General features: G+C 39.4%; 1 protein-coding gene across 1 annotated transcript; it reads left to right on the top strand.

The window, feature by feature from the left end:
* The first annotated feature begins 20,124 nt into the window (after positions 1 to 20,124).
* On the top strand, positions 20,125 to 21,109 carry LOC147900238 (protein BRICK1-like). The gene is made up of 2 exons (XM_087377569.1): positions 20,125 to 20,326; positions 20,506 to 21,109. Exons 1-2 carry the CDS (start codon positions 20,224 to 20,226, stop codon positions 20,658 to 20,660), a joined length of 258 nt encoding a protein of 85 aa, XP_087233695.1. The 5' UTR covers positions 20,125 to 20,223; the 3' UTR covers positions 20,661 to 21,109.
* The last annotated feature ends 3,999 nt before the right edge of the window (positions 21,110 to 25,108 follow it).

The following is a 25,108-nucleotide window of genomic DNA, read 5'->3' on the forward strand; positions in this document are numbered from 1 at the left end:
AGAGGAGCGATGGATTCTTATCCTATAGATAACTGATGAGATAGCTACAGAATGGAATTTCCTAGGAGCCACCAGTGGCTCAGAGATCTTTTATATGAGATAGATATGATACCAAAATATGTATTTTTCTAAGACTAGATTGGAGCTCTTGTGTGTGGCTCACGTTCTAGAGCCAGCTAGTGAATTTTTACATCGACGATGGGAGGTGGAAGTCTACACTGAATTTGATGGTGGTCTCGTTGGCTCAAGTCTATGTTCATTTGGCCATTTGCCTACCTAGGTCCATGAGCTAAGGAACACTGAGGTGGGTTTTGATCGATTTTGAGGTGCAGTTCTAAAGCAAATTGTAGCAAAGATAGATGACTCCTTTGAAGGAAGTTTCGTTGATGAGCATGTGTTAGCATTGGCCAGATCCTGTATACTCATAGTGTTTTAGTGTAGGCTTTTCTCACAAGATATCAGTGGTTGGTCATGCCAAGAAGTCAGATGGTGTCTTGCTCTTACATTGAGCTTGGGATAACTCTTGAAGACAAGGGTTGCTGACAGAAGATGACTAAGTTCCCATGAACAGTCTTGTGTGAGACTAAAAGGGTTGAAAAAATTTATAACCTTGATGTAACTAAAATGTTTTTGGTGTTTGAGATGAACCACAGGGTGGAGGCTATTATTGTACCACAACATGTGCAGTATGAAGTAATATACAATGAAGTTACAGAGTAGCAGTGGATTCTTATCCTACAAATAACTGATGAGATAGCTGCAGGTTGGAATTTCCTAGGAGCCAGTGGCCAAGAGATCTATTTTATGAGATAGATATGATACCAAAATATGTATTTTTCTAAGACTAGAGTGTAGATATCATATCAAAGTGATTTGAGTGAGGGATTTGATTCCATAAATATTTTTGTGGAAGGAGATAGAGGGATACCAGTAAAGGAGTTACTGGAGAAAATGAAAAAATCAAAAAAATATATTTTTGTTTAGAGGTAGAATCACAGTATGATATAGTGATCTTGAACTCTGCTAGGACTTTCATGTTGAAGAAATCCTCAACTTTGAAGCACAAGGTGTGTGGCACCTACTGTTATGTAAATGCTGAAGAGTGGCAGGGTGTTGTGTTACTAGCAATGGAAGACCTCCGATACAAAATCCTCTAGATGAGTCTTTGTACAGATGTTGAGTTTGATGAGTGGATATAAATACAAAAAAGAAAACTATATATTCATGTACTTTATCTTGGAATTGGGCCTATCTATGTAGAGCATTGAATCTAGTAATGATGTACATGTAGAAATCTTACACTCCGAAGTACATGATTGTATTTGGACAGTTTTAGCATATGCAAGAGAAGAAGAGTGAATCAATCTACCATTGGCACCAACACGACCTTTTTTGGATGATGTGTTTTGCTTTGAACTTGTCCGGGATGAAGACCTCCAAGGTTGAGGGAGCATATGGTGTCAAGTGTTTGGGGAAAGGGGTGAGTATATGGAAGAGATTACAGTAGTTATATAAAGGAAATATAGTGCTCTATCTTTTTTTCAATCACCGTTTGCTTGTAGCTCATTTTCAATCACACCTTCCTTCTACTCTCACCACTATTGTGGTCCCCTCTCCCACTCCCTCATGTTGTGCTCCCCTCTCCCTCTCCTTGTCCCTCTCCTTTCTCCCTTCTCCTTTTCCTTTTCCCTCTCCCTCTCCTTTCTCCTCCCTTCTCTCCCTCTCTCTTCCCCTCCATCTCTCTTTCTCTTCATCTTCTCCTCCTATCTCTCCCTTGCTTTCTTCCCCACCCTTTCCTACTTTTCTCCCACTTCCCCCCACCCTCATTGCACTCCCATGGAAATGCAAGGGACTGCAACAGCACCAATCTTTTTTTTTTTGGTTGCTACCCATGGCAACGCGACCCCTTCCCCTCCCCCCTATCACCCACCCCTTCCCTCTCCTCTTATCTAATTAAATTTGTTTTTAAAAAATCATTTCTCCCCTCCCCTTCCCTCTCCCATCCCCCTTCCTCCTTTTTCATGTAAAAATTATTGCTTGCTGCAGTAGCACAAGAGATCTCTCCTCCCCTTTCCCTTCCCTTTCCTCTCTCTCCCCTTCTCCTTCCCTCTCTCTCTCTCTCTCTCTCTCTCTCTCTCTCTCTCTCTCTCTCTCTCTCTCTCTCTCTCTCCATTTTGCGAGAGCTGCCCTACCCTCCCTTCTATCTCCTCTCCTTCTCCCCTTCCTCCCCCCCCCCACCGCACTCTCTCTCTCCCCCCTCCCCCTCCCCCTCACCTCCCCTCCCTCTTCCCCTCCCCTTCTTTGCTTCCCTGTGGCAATGCAATGGGCTACACAATAAAAAATTAAAATTAAAATAATAATAATAATACATTTATTTTTGGGGGCTGCCGCAGCAGCGAGAGATCTCCCCTCCCCTCTCTGCCTTCCCCCCCCTCCCCTTCCCTCTCTGCCTTTCCCCCCTTGCCTCTCTCTCTCTCTCTCTCTCTCTCTCTCTCTCTCTCTCTCTCTCTCTCTCTCTCTCTCACCCTTCCCTTACCTTCTTTCCTTCTATGAGGCTTCCCCCTCTCTTTCCCTCTCTTTCCCTGGGCCATTCCATGTCTCTCCCCCTTCCCCTCCCTTGTCCTTATTTCCCTCTCTTTCGCCCTCTGTCAAGGTGTGTCATTTGAAGATGTGTGCTTCACTCACTACAAACGCATCTGAAAAAACCTTTGTAACTATTGCAAGGTGTTTATAAAGTTCTTTGAGATTATACTGATGTTGCTTTCTAAAACTTTGAAAGGTGTTTATTGGTACCATTATTAAGTCTTGGCAATTTTAGAGTTCCAAAACTCTGAAAGGTGTTTATTAACACCGTTATTAAGTCTTGGAGATATTATAAGACTCTAATGGTAAATTAATCTCATGCATGACCTTAACTATATAAATATAAATAAATGATATATTTATATTTATTCTTATTTATTTATTTATGGTTTTTGTATATTTAAACTATTAATAAGCTAAGAAAAAGTTAGTTCTTAAAAGAGGATTTAATTTCTTTAAAATAATTATTTATACTAGGATTTTTGCAATATAGAGTAAGGTACAAATTATGTTTCCTAGTTTTTGCATTATTAGTCCAAAATAATAGTGAGTAAATATAATTTTTATTGAGAAAGGATACTATCAAAAAGTAAACTTTTGATTTGGGAGGGGTAATCAAAACTCGCCCAAGATGACCCACCTCCTCTTGAATACCATTTGGGGTTGATGTGGGGAAGGTACAGATGAGAGGACGATTATGCAAGGGTTCAGGGGTGGGATGGGGATGGATGGTTTGGGTGGTCCCTACTATAAGGGGAACAACCAACAAGGGCTCTTTCCAAGCCTTTTCACCCTCCTCCTCAACATACCATCGTCCTACACCTTGGAGCACTCTCATTGGTACACCTCAAATCCCTACCTAATATCCTTGAAATTAAGAAAGACAAATTGAAGGCCCTTTTGAGAGTCCATTAGAGAGATATTGTGAAATATATTATGTGGAAATAATAGTGCTAGAAAGTAAACTATTGATTCTCGAATGACATTTTCATAAACTTTTCATTTGGGAAGAATTTTTAGGATTAGTCCAAATGTAGACGTATGAGTCAGTGTTAAAGGTTTGTAGCTTTGCCAGCTTCATCATGTGATTCAATATCATCTGTGTAATTCTAGGCTCCATTTTAGCAAGGAAAATCCATGCCATCTTCAGCTCTGGTAGGGAATAAAAAATAGGGTTTAGGGTTTAGTATTCAAACTTCAACCAATTTTTTTCTTTTAAACCCAGGCTATCCTACATGTATACCAAGCATGTATATCAATTTTCAGCCCAAAATATTCCCTAGTAGCATGATATCTGACATGGCCATGGTCGCACAATGTCGGTCATACGATATCGGATATCATGCTTCCAGGGCATATTTTGGGCTGAAAATCCATATACATGTAGGACAGACTGGGTTTAAAAGAAACAAATTAGGTTGGGGTTTAAACCCTAAATGATATTTTTAAATCCTACCACCTAAAATTGAATAATTTAAACTCTCCTCTCCCAGAACCCCCTCCTAGTTGCCCCTAAAACTCCATTTGTGGAAAAAATTAGGGTACATAGGAGAAAAGAGGAGAGGAAATAAGAGAAGAGAGGGGAAGAGAGGGAAAGAGAGAAAAAGAGAAGAGAAGAGAAGAGAGGGGAAAAGGAAAAGAGAAGAGAAGGAGAAAAAAGAGAATAGAGGAAATAAGAAAAAGGAGAATAAAGGAACTAAGAGTGGGGAGAAGAGAGGATAAGAGTTCCTACGCCCATCCCTATAGCTAGTGCTTAAGGCACTAGCTGCAACAATGCAATCACAAAAAGAAAATAGGAAAAGAGAGGAAGCACTTTCTTACCTAGAAATGATGTGTCCTAGCACCGAATAATCCCACACAGAAGAGGAGGTGTTTTGTGTACTGGCCCTATAAAAGAGAGTAAACATACCATTTTTAAGAAACTAATTAATGAAACGAGGAGTTTGAAGAAGCAACTTTCCAAAGGGATTGGATTGAGGGGACAAAGAGAAGCCTACAAACAAGGAGAAAGCACGAAAGCAATAGGTATAGCTTTCATACTCTTCTCTTTCATGATTGTTTTTGTGTATTGTTTCTTTCTTTAAAGAAAGAAAAGGAGAGGAAAGGAGGAGAGAAACTTTAGGAAAAGGAAGGGAAAGTGAAAGTAGAGGAAGGGACAGTAGAGAAATACCCTAAAAAGAAGAGATGAGCCTTCTTTCTTTCACCAAATCTCGTTTTTGGTCCTTCAACTCTCAAAATAAACATGAAAATGTGCACATGGGCTTAGCAATACAAGGAGAAACATGCTTCAACACTCACAAAATGAAATCTCACCAAAAAAAACCTACATTGTTTAATTAGACACACCTTCTTGGAAAACGTCCTTTCACACGAGTAGAGAGGGAGAAGGGTGGAGAGGGAGCACAAGTGTTGGTTTTCCTTTCTTTGTTAGAAGCCATTAAACCTATGCGAGACATGTACTTCATGCCTGTGGGTGACCTTGAGTACAGAGGGTGTGTTTCTTCTACCAATACAAATCATCTTTCATGGTGTTTATTTCTTTCTTGCCAATGGCATGACTCTTATTTTTTAATTATAAAATTGCATCAACTTTTACTATTTGGGTGGATTAGTAGAGAGATATTTTTGGAGAAGGTGGAGAGACAGTCATTGAAAGTGCTTGAAGATTTGAGGGTGATCACAACAATGGGCATGCCTTTGGATACCCCTAAGGATTACACATTGCAGCACTACATGGAGGATATAAAACTAGAGGGGAGAAAACATATGTTTGTGGTGCTAAGATCAAAGGAAACAAAGATGGAGAGCAAGGGTGGAAAAAGAGGAGATGGACTATCTGAGTTGGATATGGCGGCCCATAGGGTGGTTTATAGGTATGTTGTCAATTCATTCAAAGGTTCATTTTTCATTTGTCTATGTTTGTGCTGTTGATTCATGTAATTACACAATCATTGATGTGTTCCACTTGATTTCTTGACTTTTGATGGTTTGGGAGATCCAATTTTTTTTTGTTTCTTGGTCGATAGATATCTCTCCCACTTGGCAATAGAGAAAAGGATCTCTGACATTCCAAATTTGTGCAAGAGTTGGTGGACATTGGTCATGCTGCATACATGTATCCACCTGGCATGTACCGTCTCTCTCAATGGGAATTAGCACATTGTCATTGGTGGATAGACTTCCCTAAAGGACAAGTACTAGTGCAGGAAAGAGACTTGTACAATACTTATGCTTCACAAAAAGCCAATGAAGCAAGTAAGGACAAAGTGGAGGAAAGCTCAAGGAGAGATAAGAAAGAGAAAGAGAAACAAGAACATCCTACAAAAAAAGGTAAGGAAGATACAATATGATTGTTTGTTGATGTTGTCTTCAATTCATTTTGACATTGCATTAATAAGTTTATGATTGTTCTCTTTCTAGATGAGGGACCATCTAGTCCTATGCGGCATGAAATGGATCACATAGAGAGTGCAGGTAAGGGTGTTATTGTGTTCTGCATATGTAGTTGTTCCTTTAACACTAGTTTTACTTGTAATTGATTTGCTTTTGCATATAGGTGGAGAATCAATCTCGAGACTTGTGAAGCAATACATGTTCCATCGATCACAGTCACCTAACATTTCCTTGGCCCATGGCATCACACTTTTGTTTGCTTATACAGTTGGAGATTACATTGCAACGGGCAAAGACTTTACTGACTCTAAAAGAAATGATAAGTATGCTATTTTGCATGAGTTTTTTATGACAGTGGCTAGTCAAGGTCAGGACTACAAGAGGATGGGTAAGAAGGTGAATGGGCTTCAGATTTTATATTGCTCGATTTTCCATCTGGCTATCCACTTGATGAGAGAGGATCCACTCCTACTTGGAATGTCTTGCTCGAGGACCATGTGCGGCATGGGCTTGCAGTTGCATCAGCTTCTTTGTTTGATAGTGGTTGGTTGGCATGCATATGTCCTTTGGCAGGTAAGGCACAATACCACAATTGACATTTCACATTTTGTGTTTTCATTCTACTAGTTCTAAATAAAATTAATTGCTTGCAGGACAATGTATTGGTTGGATGGAATGGTTTGCATATGTCCAGGGCTTGGAGGTTGTCAGACGTGTGATCATTCATGACAAGCTTCCATATGGATTTTGTAGAGAACATGATAAAAGTGTTAAGGTAAGCTACCATTCCATGCATTCTATGTTTGCATTCCATGATAAAAGTGTCTTTGAAAAATGTCTCCTTGTTAGTCCTATGCATGCTATGTTTGGAAGGATAAGTCCTATGCATGCTATGTTTGCCATCTTTCATGCTATAATTCTTGCTAGTTGAAGTCAATATACTATACATGTTTTCCTCCATGTGGTTTCCAAATGCAATCTTTAGTATTAGCTCTAATACGTAGAGCAAAGAAGAATCCAACAGTTTTTTGGGAGGAGAGCTTTCCACTTTTCCAACAGCTTTTGATTGATCCACATGAAGATGTCTGGACTCATTACATACCTCCCTCTGCAAGGACAATCGTGCCGATGTCTTCTTAGCTAGCATGAGGTGGACTAGAGAGGAGTAGTTTTTTTGTAGGTTGCATTATGTCTCTTCTCTGTGTTCCTGGAGGGCTGGTTCTAGAGATGGGTTGTGGGAAAGCCCCTCTTATGCGTGCTTGTCAGGCCATTGGTAGGCCTTGTTTTTCATTTGATTCAGACAACGGTATTGTGGCTAGCATTGTTGAGCCACTTGTGGTAGATCATTCTGGAAAACGGATCAACAAGTCAAAGCATGATGGAGAGGGGGGAGAAGAGAGAGTGGAACCTATCACAAACCCCTTTGATGAGTAGTATGCTACTGGCCCTGAGTTTTTTTGTTATATACTTTGAATGCTAAAATTGAGGAGTTTGAAAGTGTTATTTAGCATCTTTATAATATGGTAGATAGTGAACATTTATGGGTGTCTTTGAATCAAGAAAGTACAAATTTTGATGCTTTGGATAGTGTTTGTAAGGCCTTGATCTAGCAATTGATTTTTTCTGCTTTTTGTTGTTAGCGAATTGTCTTTTGTATAACACATAAGGATGGCAAGTTCTTCTTATTGGAAATTATTTTCATTCTTCCACTTTGACTTACTTTCCTTTGAAATGTATGTTTTGTTGTAGTTTGTTGCCATGCTATGCAGAAAAAATGGCAAGATTCATGACAGCTGACAAGAGATATGATGAGTGCCAATTAGATAAACCACATGCGTGCAACTACTTTCTTGATGATGAATGTCAGGGGGATTAGAACATGGTTTAAAACACCATTTTGTTCATAGACTGATAATTGTTGTGGTGAACCATGGACACATTTGGAAAGTTTTGGTCTAGTGCATTTTGTGGGCGAAGTGGTATTTCAACAATCATTTATGTTATGAGTTTGGTAATTAGTTTATGTTCTTCAAGTGAAAGATAGGGTGGATTGTAAGTCTGATTATTGGTATGCTTATTATGACAACATCTTGCTATAGTAAGTTTAGTTTCAAATTTGTTCTCATCGGAGGAATTGTGAAAAAACTCGCTCTCTTCATTGGGCCCGCTCGCTTTTTCTCGCTCGCTTTATTGACTACCTCGATTTTTTGCTGGAACAATTTCCTCCAAGTGATTCAAAGTGTACCAAAACAATGGGCAATCCAAATAAATTTTGAGTCTTAAAGAGATTTTATATCATTCAACAAGTGTGTTTTAGGTAAGGTCTACTAGCACCCTACACACATCAAGAGTATTAGGGATAATGTTATCTAGGCAAATCCATGCCTCTCTAGAGATTGGGCAATGATGTCAAATTTTCTATGTCCAAAGTTTGTGGTCTACATCCACAAAATCAATCTCAATTTTTTGTAGGGGTAGAAAATGGAAAACCTTTCCAACTGCCAAGATATAAGCTCAATTTGAATGGGATGACATCTTTCACCAAATCATTCTCAAAAGGCATTTACATCCACATCTATATCAAAATCAAAGCCAAATATACTATGGGAGTATATTTTGAGAGAGAAAGGGTACTGGAAAACATGGGTTTTTTCTCACATGAAATATAGAGACCATTAAATACTCATCAAATAGAGTCGCTCTATTTGTAGAGATGTTTGATGGCTTTAGTTTAGTGAAGAAGATTTTGGATAAGGGTAGGATAAGGGACTTGGACTCAATATTTTCTTTTGGGATAGCATTAAGAGGATTGAATCTAGGTACTAAGGGTGCTAAGGAGAGATGTTACAATTGTTAATATAAGAATCTCCACATTCGTTAGAAACTCATGGATTTTTTAGAAGTGAATATATGAAAGAACAATTGTAAAGCTTTGATGAGTATTGGATGAATTCTCAAAATGGATGCTAGAAAAGATTGTATCCAATCTTGAAACATGGCTGCATTTTGGTAAGAGTAAAAAGTATGACCTCAAGCCATAAATGTGACGAGAATAAGACTTACTAAAGGATATAATTTGCTAAAAAAATATCTCAGCATTTATGGAAAATATGCAACTCCTTAACATAGTATGATCAGCTAGAAAACAAATGTGGAATGTTATAATTAATATATTGCTATATTTTCTGCAAAGTAAACATCCCTACATGATGTCAACAAAGTCATAAAAGGGAAAGACACCAAGTGATAAAGGATGGTCCCTTAGTAAAAGTTAAAATCATTTTTATTTAATATGAGTCCCTTAGACCTTTGGGATCTTGAAAATTAGGGTGAAAGCATGCCAAAATGTCCAAAAAGCATAAAAGCACATGCTCTCTATCGTTTTTTAAGAATAAAAAACACATTCAACAGCTTAAAAATTTAAGAGTTAAGTAAACCCTACATTGTGTGGTCCATGAGCATTGGTTTCTCCTTCTATCTCTTTGTCTAGTACTTTACACTCAATAGGACCCTCCCACTACATGGGTACATCTTCTTTCTTCATTATGCTCTCTTTCCCTTTCTCTTTTGAGCTCATTTAGCATGACCTATCCCTCCCCCTCACTCTTTTTCAACCTTATATTTATTGCACATCTTTCTTACTACTACAAGCTCATATTTTTGTACTCACTCTCTTCTTCCTCTCTATATAGTCTACTTCCCGACTTTCTTGCAACCAAATTTGGAACTTTGTAATGACTGTAATAGCAATATTTAGTGCTACAATGAGGTATTGATTGAAGGCAATGTGATTCATCCACTAGATGGGTGCACATTATTTCTTTGTTGTTGTGATCTCTTTCTCTTTCACTATGATTTGAAATATGTAGATGCCATGCTAGAGGCCTCATGCCCACTCCTTTTCAAAAGAGGCTATGTGCACTATGTCATCAAGGCACAATAGACTTTAGAATCTGAGTAGCAATCCTTTTTGGAATGTAATGCCTACTCAAGAATAAAAAAGAATTTCAAGACTATTATCTCAATGCATTTAAGCATGAGCATTTCTATTTTCCTCTTCCAATGTGGCCATACCTTAGCTATGGGAGCATAGCTTGCAAAGTTTATGGAGACATGATGTCATTTCTTGGATACCACACATGCAACATGTTTTCCACCATATGTATTCAAGCATATGGACTATCTAATATGTATTGGCTATTTTTATGTTCCCATAGGTCATATTTGAACTTCATAGATGTTTAAAAATAAAATAAAATAAAATATATCATCGTTTGAGTTCGTTCAGCATGATTTTTGTCTCTTTCGCACTTTTGTACCAACATGTTTTACTTGCACATCCTTTCTCTACTATGAGCTGAATTTTGTTTGGTCACTCTTTTCTTCCTCTCTCAATAGTTTTCCTCCCAACTTCCCTACAAGCAAGATATCATAGTTTCCAATGGCCAAAGTAGCAACATTTAATGTTGCAATGAGCAAAATGTGCTTCATCCAAAATAAAGGTTGTAAGGAATTATGAAGGTACTGTGAAACAAAAGCAAAGAAAATGAAAGAAATTGATAGAGGGCAAGGACACTTTTAACATTGATGCAAAGAAGAAAGGTCATGTAGAAAAGATAATGGATAGAATTTTGTGGTTATCACATGGTTTTGGTAAAAAAAATAGGTCCACGTCGTGGTATTGAAGGACGATTGTATTGTAACTGTATGTGGTGGGTTGATAATTTTTTGGTTGTTTTTACACAAAAGTCCTCATTGTAGGAAGTAAAGAATCCTAATTTCTACATAAAACTCTTTGTTAAGAAAAGCATAAAAACCATGTCAGCAACAATGCTCAATGAATATGATATTTTCATTTTTAAGTGCCTTTAGGGTGCTGAACAGACACCCTAGGAATCTTTATGCCAATAGTTAATAACTTTTCAAACGCTCGAGATGGAAGCAAATTATCTTTCGATATTTGTAAAAGGAAATCTTGTGATGATATGTTGAGTTCTGAATTAATTGAGCTCATCATCAATTTTTGGATAGAGCAAACAAGAGTCTCATCAAACAAGAGGGACATTTTTCATCAATTAGCAAGAAGCAATTATATGTGAAGTGCCTAAAACATTTCCATGATAAGTCCTAGGAAAGTGATTTTGCCTTGGTGACTAAATCCCAATATGTACCATGGGATAATCTAGTAATATTGCGATATGCCTTATTGGCAAGGTATGGTTGCTCACTTACCTGCAGTAGCAGAAATCAAAGAACCATGTGAAGCTTTTGAATAGTTTATGTGTGCTTGTTTATCTTATTTAGAAGGTTTCCACTTAAAACATATTTGTGAAAAATGGATTAATTCTAATGGCTTCTTACTCTCTTGAACATGTCTAGGAAATTGTTTCCTTGCCTATTTTCCAAATTGACATGCTTCACATACCTTATGCATTAATTCAAGTCGTTGTACATTAATTTATTTTGGGCCTGCATTAATTTAAGTTGCTGTACATTAACATGACCAATGCGTTTATAATCTTTACTATTAAAGATAGTATATTATATACAATGTGCTACATAAAGTGTGCTATATGCATAGGGTATTACATAGCATACACAATGTGCTATATAACTCATATATTGTGCTATATGCTTGATGTGCAACATAGCATATACAATGTATTATATACCACCATATTTAAAAGGTGTTTTTCTTAAAGATACACATATATTTTAATATATAATCTTGGTGAAAGTTTATCAAGATAATGTTTTTAGTTTCATAAATTTTGAAATATCATGGTATGCTTTTATATATTTTCTTCTAAATATTAAAGTAAAAGATGTAAATCTTGGCGAAAGTTCAAATTTTTTTGCATAAAAGTTTCAAATCATGGCGAAAGTTTCAAAACATTTTTTTAAATTAGGGTATACAAACTTTCGAGACCCAGATAAAAGTTTCTCTTATAAATGAAAGTGTTAGCACTGGGTTAGGCTAACTATTATGTGGTCACCGAGCACCAACCTTGATTTCGAGCAAGGAGTGGTGGAGACGATCGAGCACTCATTTTGCAACTTAGTGGTGCAATTGATTATGGCAATTCAACCAATAGGCAAGTAGCAATTGGGGCACCGAGCACACACCCGAATAGAAGGTGGTTCTTTAGGTAGAAATTGAGTTGTAATAGGTGAAGGAGATAACAAGAGAGCAGTGTGCTGAGTTCTCTTCCTCTGACCTAAGCTCATAGGTTAGGGAGTGTTCATTGCAAGCCGAGGTGGCTTGGTTGTATCAAGTTGATTTGATCCAATGATAATGAGTAGACTTAGTATTCTCTTCCGTTTAACTCTATTAATATGCTTTATTGTAAAAGTGTAGAGTGCATAATAACTCAATGTTCTCCCATCATCATACGGTTCTCCTCTGTTAGCTAACCCCAACCTCCGAGTGTTTTTATTTGTTGACACCTGAGCACACCCACCTGAGGGCTGCAAGAGAGAGCATCTTCACTGGTGCAGATGTGCATCCCCCCCCCCCCCCCCCGGGGTAGATCAAGCTAAGGTTTTGAGTACCATGCAAAGTAGCGGAACACCCACTTTATAGCTTGCCAATGCTTGCTCCTTGAGTAGTGCCCAAATCTACTCAACAATTGAATATCTAGCTGTCTATTGCATAAATAAATCAGTCCTTCGATAACTTGATATAATGTTTGATCAGTCTCATCACCTGAGTCCTCAAGATTGAACCTCAGCCCAGGCTCCATAGAAGTGGCGATTGGCTTGCAACCTTGGAAAGAGAATCTTTGAAGTTGTGTCTAAATGCACTTGGTTTGCATTAAGATAATACCGTTTGATCATTATGAAAATTGAATACCAAGATAAATGTGCAATGGTCCTAGATCACTCATCTCAAGCACTGAGTTGGGTAATAGACCAAGCACTTCTGAGTTAGCTAGGTGAGAGTTCAAAATTGTCAACATTTTGGTGATCCTATTGGGGAGGGTCAAGTAAATTCTTAGTTGACAAGCAATCAGGGTAGAATATTTAGAGAACCGAGTTGGTAATCTTAGCGTTGATGGGAAAAAGAAGAGTTCATGATAACCCGTGATGAAACAAAACAACTGGTGGGAAAAAGAGGAGTCCATGATAACCCATGATGAAGCAAAACAGCTGGTGGGAAAAAGAAAAGTTCATGATAACCCATGAGATGAAGCAAAACAACTATTGGGCATCATGGGCTATTACAGTAAATTTATTCAAGTAACTCTAGATGAGTGGCGTCAACTGGTAGCATGCTTGAAGACAGCGGTGTGGAACACAAAAAGTACTCGTATTGCTCTTTGACTGCCTTCTAATTTAAGCAATGGCTGACACATGCCCAAAGACATAAAGAAGTGCCAAGCAACTGTCTGATAGGAGCGACGAGCACAAGAAGAGAGACTCGACTATGCTACCCTAAGGTGGAAGTTGACTATTATGCAAGGCCAGAAGATCAAAACAATAGTGTCAAGTTGAGGCATCCCAAAATATTGGCAAGTGAAGGCCTGTCGTGTCAAATGGAATCCGTACATTCATGTATGGAGAGTTTGGATTTTGAACGAATGGCCATCTCCTCCGTAGAACAAAAAAATGAACGCAAATACCAACTCAAATAGGGACAAGAAAATCCTCTACGATATTCGGCTATCAATCTCAAAGGAGTACGACCAGAAAGGTATGAAGCGAGAAGATGGGCTACGACTGATGGACCTAGAATCCATCATCATGAAGACAAACGTACTTCTAATGGAGAGAGATGCCACCATAGATTCGAGTTGAATGGAGAGCAGCTAAGGCAATTTGCCTGAGTTCCTCTCACAACACAGTGAAGACAGGCTTGCTTCTAGTGGAGAGAGATGCCACTGTAAATCCGAGTAGAATGAAGAGCAGCTAAGGTAGTTTGCCCGAGTTCCTCTCACAAACACAAAGAGAACCTACTCGGCCTGACAGTAGGTATCTATCAAGTTGTATCCTTAAGACCTAAAGATAGTACAACCGAGTTGAAAACATCTATAGCAACCTCATAATTATGAAGGCAATGAGAGGTGGGAGAAAGAGAGTCAGTTCTTCCGAGCGATAGACCTGCCTACTTGGGTTTTGGGGTAGAAAAGGTCAAGTCCAACTCCAACATCAAGGTAAAGTTTCAAAATTTCAAAGGCATAGATGATGAAGATCCTTACAGTTGCTTGCAGAGGTCCTGCGTGTCTGTCACATCAATGGTGCAACAATAGATGAAGAGTATATGGATTATTTTCTATGCACATTAATTAAAAGTTCTCAAAGGTAGTTCAATCAGTTCCTGATTGGATATTTCCCTGATTGGTATGCCATGTCAGAAGCTTTCTTGTGGAGGCTTTGACAGGAGATTCATCAAGAGGACGTGAGAATGAAGCTGAGTGAACTGAAGCAAAACAAACACCCAAAGACACTCTTGGAAGAGAAGAGGGATCTTGTATTCCAAACTTGTGCATACAACAATGAAGACCAATGTCAACCATTTGGCCTTTTATACAAGTCACCTTTTGAAGGGAGGGCCAACACTTTTCCTTATCCCACTCTCTCTTGTCTCTCTTTTGTTACAACCAATTGGGCCCATATGGCACCAAGGCATTCTCTCAACCTCCTCTCATCTTCAAATGGCTCTTGTGTTATCATTATACGGGATCCAAATGGATCTTGTGTTATCCTTGCCAATTTGGATGGTCTCGGAACTTGCCTTTGTACTAAGCCATTTAAGGCTTAAAACCTACAAGACGAGGTCAATGTTGAGCCATTTGCAGATCAAAACCCATATGGCCGTATCCACCACTGTGCTCCATGGCTGTGGTTGTTAACATGCCCCCTTCCTGTTGCTAAGCTACCCTCGAATCAGCCATGCTGGAGTAGGTGGGTGGAGTCCATCCAAGACTTTATGCTTAGGATGAGAGCTCTTATTAATCAAGAGAAGTGGTGTAATAGGTGTTCTAGAGGTAGACATGTGGAAGAGGAATTCAAGACTATTGCAACACTTGGACCAAATTTGGTCATGATGACTCCAACTTTTGGTTTAATGGCAAAATTTGGCAAGTGTTAGCAAACTAAGTGGCAACCGAGAACCAAGCATTGATTGGCAAACCACCACATCCCGAGCAAAAAGACAAGGGTAAGAATAATAAAGAGATAAATGATCCATCTAAATCAAGTGTTTTTGTTGTGGAGAAAATCATTTGCATTTTGATTGTCCCATGGGGAGCACTTAAAATTATTAAAGAACAATGTGGAGAGGAAACAATAGACCTAGAATGTCATACAGTTGTAGCCAAATTTCTAGAAAGTAATCACTCTATCAAAAGGATCAGTGTGACAATATCTAAAGTCATTTACACTTCGGGTAAGCACATCAATTGGAGTTGGCATCTAGCATTGCAAGGGAGTTGAAGGAAAGGCTCCAATAGTTGAAATGCCTAAGTAGTTCTAGCACTTTGTTATCGAGTGAGGAGAATCCTTGAGATTTGGCTCTAAAGAAATAGAATCTATCATGCCATAGGAAATTAGCATAGAGCTCGCCTGAGCATGGGAAAACTTCAAGAACATGCAAGTTAGTTTGACTTTTGTAGAGCTAATGCGAATAACTACTTATTGTCGTGACGTCTTTGCTTAGCAAATCAAGGAATCTATCGAGAAACCAAAGGAAGTGCAATCTTTAGCCACTATGCCTATGATTGATACTCTAGTAGTTGATGAGGAATTTCTAGTCATCACTATCAAGATTAAGAAGCAAAGTATACTAGGTGTAAAAGTGGATTGAAGATTAGGATTGAAGATCAAGAATGAACATCGTTTCTGAAGAGATTGCTCAAAGGCTAAAGTTTGCCATTTTGAGTGCATATCATAGATCAATGACCTATTGATACTAAGGGTATGCTACAAGATGTGGTCATCTTGATAGGCGGCATCTATTATACAATCAATTTTATTGTGATTGCCATGGAACAGCATGGGCCCTACCCAATTTTATTGGGGAGACCTTGGCTGAAAAGTGCAAAGGTACTCCATGATTGGGGTACATAAGAGATGACTATTAAGACAGAGAGTTAGGATGTGTGTATACCAATCAACCTTGAAAAGGTTCTGAGCTATTGTCGACCTAAGAATTTAGAAGTCAAATCATTTCCATAGGATGTTGAGTCCCAGTTGATGGAGCTTCATATCTTACATGTTGGTGAGATAGACATTTTTCATGTAGTTGCAGGCATCAAGCAAAAGTTAGAAGCAAATGAAGTGTTTATTGCACCCTCCATGCACCAAGAAATTTTGGAGCCTGTAAAGCCTATTGTCTCAGTTTATGACAAGGCAATTCAGGATTTCAATCATTTTGTGGAGGAGCATGCTCACAGGCAGCACAAAATATTCAAGACTGGATTCTTGCCCAAGTATGATAGTTGCCCAAGCCAACTATGGCTGAGTTACCCATCTACTATGGCAAACTTTTACAAGAACTTGAGCAACTAATCGACAGTCATGTAACATAGGCTCGATCTATGTGCAATAACATATGTGACTTATGTAAAGATCCGAGTATCAAGTGGCAAGAGAGAGTTAGCCAGGTTAAAAGATACCATGTCAATTTTGACATGCTGGTAATCGACCCATCTAAAGACCTAGTTGCTGAGGCCTAGACACTAGACTAGATGGCAGAACTTGAGCACTCATTGATGGACATTAGCAATGTATATCCTTGGCCACCAAGGGGGTGGTATTTTGAGCCACAATGATTTCCTCCTTGGCCAACAACTACAGATGAAGTCAGGCCATCTCGACAGCCCATTCGTCCCCAACCTCCCATCCAATAAAGGCATTGACGACCATGTGGGTTCAATCCTCGAGCATCCACCTTTGAACAACGTCTAGTCAGTTCATGAGGACACGGACAAGGATAGCCAAGGCAAGATGTTAGCCTTACTAACTAGTATGTGGTCACCGAGCATCTGGAGTGAGGAGCAATGGAGATGATTGAGCACCCATTTTGCAACTTAGTGGTGCAGTTGACTACAGCAAGTCGACCTAAAAGTGAGTAGTGGTTGGCGCACCAAGCGCACACCCAAATAGAAGTTGGTTCTTTAGGTATAAATTGGGTTGTAACAGCATTCAAGGGAGAGCGCAATGTGTCGAGTTCTTTTCCTATGGCCTAAGCTGATAGGTTAGGGAGTGCACCAAGCGCACACCCAAATAGAAGCCAGTTCTTTAGGTAGAAATTGGGTTGTAACAGCAATCAAGGGAGAGAGCAATGTGTCGGGTTCTTTTCCTATGACCTAAGCTGATAGGTTAGGGAGTGTTCATTGCAAGCTGAGGCAGCTTGGTTGTATCGAGATTGATTTGATCCAATGATAATGAATAGACTTATGATTCTCTTCCATTTAACTCTGTTGATATGATTTATTGTAAAAGTGTGGAGTGCATAATAACTCCGTGTTCTCCCGTCATTGTTTGGTTCTCCTCCATTAGCTAACCTCGACCTCCGAGTGTTTTTATTTGTTGATGTTAGTTTTGCACCCGAGCATGCTCACCTTAGGACTGCAAGAGCGAGCATCTTCATTGAGCGAGCACTGAATTGGGTAATAGACTGAGTATTTTTTAGTTAGCCGGGTGAGAGATCAAAATCGTCAACAGAAACTAACATGAAAACATCATCCATGGCTATATAGTCTACTACATAATATATAGAGTGTGCTATATCTAGCACATGTTAGGGGCTCTAGAGAGCAAATATAGTGTGCTATATCATACATACAATGTGAGACACTAATGTTCTATATGAGTTTATGTGAGAAATGTAAAGGGTTTACTAGATTTGTGCTATGATAGCCTTATCTCATGGGTGTAGTTATCTTGGATATCTTATTAATTAGAAAAAAAAACAGTTTTGCTTTGATCATGACTCATGGTTCAGCTAAGTTAGTTTTTTAGGGATATATTACACACTCCTAGAGTAAGTTTTCATAGGATATTTTGTAGTTGCTAGATTACATACTAATTGAATATAAGTAGAGTAGTTAAATCTATGTATTCTATGTATGGTTCCTTAAAGGGTTCTTAGGTTGATAATGCCTAGAGTATTATAGGTTAAGTACGTGATAATTTTTCCTAATCAATAAAGCCTAGCTTTCATTCTTGACAAAATTGTCCTTAAGCATTAGTGTGACTTGATTTCACACACATATTCAAAAAACTTGAATTATCCTTGAGGAAAGTTGACTTTAGATACCATAGCATTTGATGTTTCATTTGACTGCATTTTTTGTAATAAACATTAACAACCATTTTCCACCCCAATGCCTCCCATGGTTGAAATGTGTAACGTTTAAGATAAGTCCCATTGGTCTAAAGGCGCATAAAAAATAATGCCTATTTGTCAAGTTGGATTTTTATGATCTGTTACCCTTATTTGTACTTGTGATCTAAAGTCAAGCATTATATTATTTTTCCATTTCAGGTTTTAATAATAGGATTTCTCCTAGTTGAAGTTGCATATGGATTTTCTCCCTTGGTTGAAATTTGTAATGTTTGAGATAAGTCCCATTGGTTTAAAGGCGCATAAAAAATAATGCCTCTTTGTTAAGTTGGATTTTTATGTTCTCTTACCCTTATTTGTACTTGTGATCTAAAGTCAAGCATTGTATTATTTTCCCATTTTAGCTTTTAATAACATGATTTCTCCTTTTTGAAGTTGCATTATGGATTATTTGCAGTTTGATTAACTTGTAAAATTTAGATGATTGATACAAAAGGGAAGGGGAAGGGATAAACCTACCACATCATGGGTTTTAAGGGATCCCCAAGTTACAACACTTTGACAATGGTTTGAAGTGCTTTTCCCTAGAATTTAAAAAGGCTCTTAGAAAAATTTTGGGGAAACAGGAAGCAAATTCATTTTGTTTCCCATGGCATTCAACAGATAATTTGAAATGGAAACCTATGCCACTTTGCTATTGTTGAATTTATTCAAAAAATTTGCATTTTATTTTCTCTTCTCCAAAGGTATAAAAAATCATATAAATGTAAGGGGAATTGCATTAGATATTTATTTTAAATGTATGGGGCATTTTAAAGCCTCTAGAAAGGACACCACTTCACATAATTTCACCATTTTACACTATTTCACCTTTAGAGAGGATGCCATTTAACAATATTTTGCCACCAAACAATTGTTAAAATGTGCGAGGAAAGAAGGACCTCCACAATGTTAGCATTTAATATGAAGTTGAATTGGCTAATAGGTAGGGAATGAAGCTACTCCTCGAAATACCTTCCTATATAAAGAAGGAATAAACATGTTCACGTGTGGACAAAAAAAGTAGGTACCATACAAATCTTCAACATGTATAGCATTCATAGAAGAGGTGGCTAAAGGTGCTATATTCCTTAGAATTATGATGCTATGGAAACCTCTTAAAGAAAGTGGGGTAGCCCAACCAAGAAAGACAAGTGAACCCTTTAAAATTAAAAAGGCATCTTGAGGTGGTATATAAGTTAATGAATATAAATAAGGGGGCATGCAAGCCCAACCATCTTTTCCACACTCATATTCTAAAGGGATGGCTCAAAGGGGAACTTTAGCTTGACATTAAAGCTCTTTCCTTTTATCTTCTTGAGCACACCTATAGTTTAGTTGCACAACCAAACTCACAATTTGTGACTACTATTGTTTCAAACATGTTTTAGGTGACAAAGTCATGATAGTTGGGGCGAAAAGTTCTCCATATTCATTGTGCATAATAGGACCCAAAAATGAGGAATAAGAAATTGAGTTCTTTCATTGTATGACATAGGGGCACACTTTTTCACCTCAACTTTCTCACCTAACAAAAAGTAACTTTCTTGGGAGGACCCATAGAAGAGGTGTTAGGAAAAACACTTTTGGTAGGAGGAGTGCCCAAGCCATATGAAGGCACGTGATGAATTGTGTGGTAATTTTGCAAGCTCCTTATTACCGAATGGAGCAAGATCACTTGGTTTCTTGGAGTGATGGAAGATTGCAAAGTATGGGACCCCAAGGTTCATGGTATTAAGAAAGCGTATGGAGAGTCAAGGTGAACCAACCACCACATTGAGTTTTTCCTCTCGTCTTTAAAAAGTCAATGTGACCGAGTTGCTTGTTGAGATCTTTTTATGAGAGCCTATCGTTCACCAAATGCAATGTGTTTTTTGCCTCTGCAAATTTGCGTGTGTTAGACTCCCATCCTAGCTTCCATGTCTGGCGACAGCAGCTCCCATGGCGACGCCCAACAGCGCATCAATCCCGATCCCTTAAACCTCAACCCCCGTCGCCTCTACCACGTTCTCCTCCAACTTGGTAAGCATGCTTTCCTTCATCCCTCTCGCACTCACCCAATTACAACTAGTCTGTTTCGGAATTGGGCACTCGCGAGGACGAGGAATAGCGTAATGGGTGTTGTGGAGAGCTTGATATACTGTCTCATCTTGACGAATTTCTCCCTTCTAATGGATCGCCTGGGCTTTGATTTGCGTCAGACGCCGCAACGAAGCAGACGCTCGCGAATTATAAGCAGAAAGTCACAGTACTGGAACAGCAGATGGAGTATCTGGAAGCGCAACTTGCCTCTCAAGCTAATGGATCGGCTGCAGATTTAGATTATAGTGTCCTTTGGTCTTATCTTCCTTTGTAATGCGTGCAAGCCTCGCTTCGTCTTCGTATGGTTGACCTCTGGAGCAGGATATTAATGAGCACTGTAAATGATCACAGACTAGGAGGGTGGATGTCTTCCTGTTTGAAGCAATTCCTCAGCAGCAGGATATTTATGGGTAGGAGGGCGGATGTCTTCGTGGTTCGATGCCATTATACCTCCCGATTTTTGGAAGCCTGGAAACGTGCGAGGAGCTTTTGCTTTGCTAAGTCTGCAATAATTCTGCAAGCTTATGGTCGTAACATGAATGACATCCGTGGCAACCGTTGTTTTGAAATGATTTTGTAAAGATGATATTCAAAACGTAGAAGCCATAATTCGACCATATGTCTCGATCTTTGCAATCAGAAGAATTCCGAGCTTTGTCTTGTCTGGTTCGCCAAACTGACATGTAAAAAGCTAATAAGCGCGTCAAAAAGAGAATCCATATACACCATTTTCCCATGTCCATTACCTGCATGGTAACCTTCTGCAAAAAAACATGTTTCTTAACTTCTTTTCGCACATATTGCAAAAAACTTGCGTTGAGTTTCCGAATTTGAAAAAGGTTTGAATTTACATACGTCAAGACGATCTTAGGAATTGAAAAACTTTACACCAATTTCGAGAAGGCTCCGTTGGGAATACCTTTTAAGAGATTTGGGATGGCTCTTGGCGTTCTGACTACTAGATAGTAATGCTTTGGTAGCACTAAATTGAAGCATCTTTTCTTTAACCTAGGTATTAACCACGGACACGAGAAAAAAAGAAGAGAGGACACGTGGTAGCTTGGAGGAGAAGAGCCTGCAACATGTCACAAAGAAGGAGCTCTTGGATGGAGGCTTGAAGGAGGGGGGAGGTGGAAAGACAAGAGGTAGGCTTTGAGTAGGGAGGAGGTAGAAAGACAAGAGAAAGCTTTAAGAGGAAGAAGGAGATAGAAGGACAATGGAATAGAGGAGATGGAAGTTCAACTTTGGAAGTAAGGAGGAGATGGAAGGTCTTAGTGCTATAGGTTAAGACTTTCAAAAGCCAATCCAAGCATGCAAGGTGAATTGATTAGTAATTTAAGAATCGATCAATGCATGTGCGTGTATGTGTGTTCGAGGGGAGACTTGCTATATGTATGTGTAGATATGTGTGTATATGCACATATACATATACATTTGTGTATCACTTATGTGCACACATGCTAACGTGTGTATGTATGCTATGAGAGAGAAATGAATATATATATATATATAGAGAGAGAGAGAGAGAGAGAGAGAGAGTCTTCATCACAATGATATCCAAAAGAACACAATCATATAAAAGAAATTCTTAAATCCTCCAAAGCTATATACAAAAACATCCAATAGATCCACATTGAGCTTCCCTAATACATTGAATTGTCTTTGTTGAGTATAGAGCAGAGACAACAAATTCAAAAAGATACAATAGATCTATATAGAGCCCCCCTAATAAATTGAATTCCATTTGTTGAGTAGATTGGGTTATATGAAACTTGAATTTTTGTTTATTGACATGTTAAGATCCCACCTTGAGACCCAGTGGAGTGGGTCTCTAACCCATCGTAGATGGGTGATGCAACTCGTGGTGCTTTATAAGGCGTCATCAATTGATGCAGAGAGAGAGGCCTATAATTAAATACTTGTGATTTGTATGATTGGTATGCTACAATTCTATGAGTTTGTGTTTAGTGTCTAATTTCAGTCTTGGCTAATGATTTGATTGAGCGTTAACTCGCATCAATTCAAGCATGCCAAAAGAAATGTAAGTTTGCATAACCCATTATTCTAGCTAAGCTATAGATGAATGATTTATCACCAACCAAAAATCTAACATTTAAATGCAACCTTGCACTAAATGCTTCCCTCACGACAAACTTGGCACTATCACTAAAAGTATTATGTACTATCACAATAAACTTGGTGCTATCTTGCAATCTTGTGCTAAATGCTTCCCTCAGAGCAAACTTGGCACTATCACTACGAATATTATGCACTATAGGGTGACCTTAAAGAACTAGCACCAAGGCCAAACGTCCCATAGAGTCACTAATCATGAAAGCAACCTTGTCTTGCTCAACTCTTAGTATTTTAAAGTAACCAAAATTTTTAGATTGTAATTCATTAGGGAATATTTGAACTAGTAGAGAGCCTCATAAGGAATGGATTAAGGACTAACAGGGCCTATAAAGGATCCCATTGTCCCTAAAAAGTGCATCCCACCTAGACCTATTACGTCATTAGGGGAGACTTGGACTCGAAAAGAACCTCATATAGATGGATTAGGGACTAAGAAGGACTATGTCATTAGGGGAGATTTGGGCTCAAAAAGGGCCTCATAGGGGAGAGATTAGGGACTAAGAAGGCCTATAAAGGGTCCCACTAATCCCTAAAAAGTGCATGCCCATAGGCTTGGAGGTCTGCCAAAAGTGCACCATACCTGCCATGCCAGCAGTCCCCACCCCCCATCCTCCCCCCCCTCCCCCCTCAATTAGGAGCTACGAAGGACAATGCCATTAGGGGAGATTTGGACTCAAAAAGGGCCTCATAGGAAATAGATTAGGGACAAAGAAGGCATATAAAGGGTCCCCCCCCTTTTCGCCTCACACACAAGAATGAGTCTTACACCATCCCAAACCATCCCCCAAGGCATCACTTTGTACACAAATCTTTTCTAACCCCAAAATACTCCTTTTTGTACTTATCACCGATTTCTAACCCCACATCTGCACTCCAACATGTCATTAGGGGAGAATTAGGGTCTCAAAAGGGCCTCATAAGGAATGGATTAGGGAATGCTTAGTGGGCTAATGCAAGGGGCTTGGAGGGTCCCAAAGAGGCCTAACCAGCCCAACCTAGGTGGGTTAAGCCCACATTTGAGCCCACCTCTCCCCCCATCAATGAGGGGAAGGGGCCACTTTTTGAAATTTGAATTTCAAATTTCGAATCTCCCTCCCTCCCTCTCTCTCTCTCTCTCCCTCTCTCTCTCCTCCTCCTCCCTCTCCCTCTTCGTCTCCCTCCCTCCCCCTCCCTCCTTCTCTTCCCTCCTCTGTCTTGCTCCTCCTCCTCCCTCCTCCCTCTCCCCTCCTCCTCCTTCTGGCTCCTCCTCCCTCCTTCCTCTCCCCTCCTTCTCCAGCTGCCTAGGATCCCTCTCCTCTGCTCCTCCCTCCTGTAGAATCTCTCCCCTCCTCCTCCCTCTTGTAGCATCTCTCCCTGCCTCCTCCCTTCTACAGCAACTCCTTCCCTCCCTTCTACACCTATTGCCCTACTCTTCTCCTCCTCTTCCTCTTGCCCTCATCTGCTTCTTCTCCCTCTTCCTTGCTACTCTCTCCCCCTCACTGCTCCATCTTTGCCAGCTCTCCCCTACATTTTAGCCTACATCACTGATACCTCTCTTTAAGTACTCATGGCACCATTCGAGGACATATCCAACAAGTACCATGTGAACCTACAACTGGACGTAGAATATGCAAGCACACATTCTTTGGGATATAGTGGAACTCCTCAAACTATGCTCCACAGTCTTCGATTGCAAGGGAAGAAGCATCTTGACCTTTGGGTGGATGGAAACTTGTATCCTTTAGACCCTGCCACCCAAAAGAGTCCTTCTTTTCATACAATGCATGATGTTGTTCGGTTTGTTGGCAAGGGACATGTTGGATTGCTCGGTTATTGCAATCGATTGAACCATTCTCAGACATTGGCTATGCAAGCAAGCAAGGTACAGAGAGCCCAAGCAGAAGAACTTGCACATTTGGGAAATATTACTATTGTGGCAATGCATAATAGTATGCAGGCTCTCCAATTGCAAAACAAAGAACTTAGTGACAAAGCACATGCACTGGACTTGGAGCGACATGAATTGGAAGAATTAATCCAGAAGCTTGCTGAAAGCAAACAAGATTTGGAAAGGTCTATCTATGGCCAAGTTCAACGTGTTATGGAGAAGGAACGAGAGAAGTTGATAGAACGAGTACAAAAGTTGAAGGGAACACCTTTGGGACTGAAGGAGAGGAAAAGACAATTGCAATCTATGGATGCATTGTCAACCAATAGTGGTGCCCGAAAGAGGAGAATACGGGCTGCAAGTTTAGTTCCCCAAATTTTCAATGAAATTTCTTTACAGTGCCATGTGGAGAAAACTTTTTGTGGATAACCACTAAGCGCCCTTTTGCTTGGCCAAGGTAATGTGCCAGTGAGTGAACTCAGCCGAAGCTACTGCAAACAAGGCATTGCTGAGATGAGAATAGGTCGACCTCAAATGCCTCCTACAACAGTCCAACATTACATTAGAAATCCATTAAAGCAAAAGTATACCAAGAGAGAAGAAATTCAAAGCTCATAGTTTCTTACCACTATGGAGTCATCATGCTCAATCCCTTCCTCTTTGTCAATGAGGATGGATCCAGAGGCCTCCTACTGTCTGGAGTGAGATGTGGAGGCTTC

The sequence above is a fragment of the Dipteris shenzhenensis genome, chromosome 7 (assembly GCF_047967505.1).
Source record: "Dipteris shenzhenensis isolate YYH24624 ecotype China chromosome 7, Dip_SZ_1.0, whole genome shotgun sequence".
In the NCBI taxonomy this organism is placed as follows: Eukaryota; Viridiplantae; Streptophyta; class Polypodiopsida; order Gleicheniales; family Dipteridaceae; genus Dipteris; species Dipteris shenzhenensis.

Excerpts from the sequence above, each read along its gene's own strand:
- LOC147900238 (XM_087377569.1), top strand. The coding sequence starts at position 20,224 with ATGTCTGGCGACAGCAGCTCCCATGGCGACGCCCAACAGCGCATCAAT. Across the intron at positions 20,327-20,505 it reads CCACGTTCTCCTCCAACTTG|ACGCCGCAACGAAGCAGACG; the intron begins GTAAGCATGCTT and ends GATTTGCGTCAG.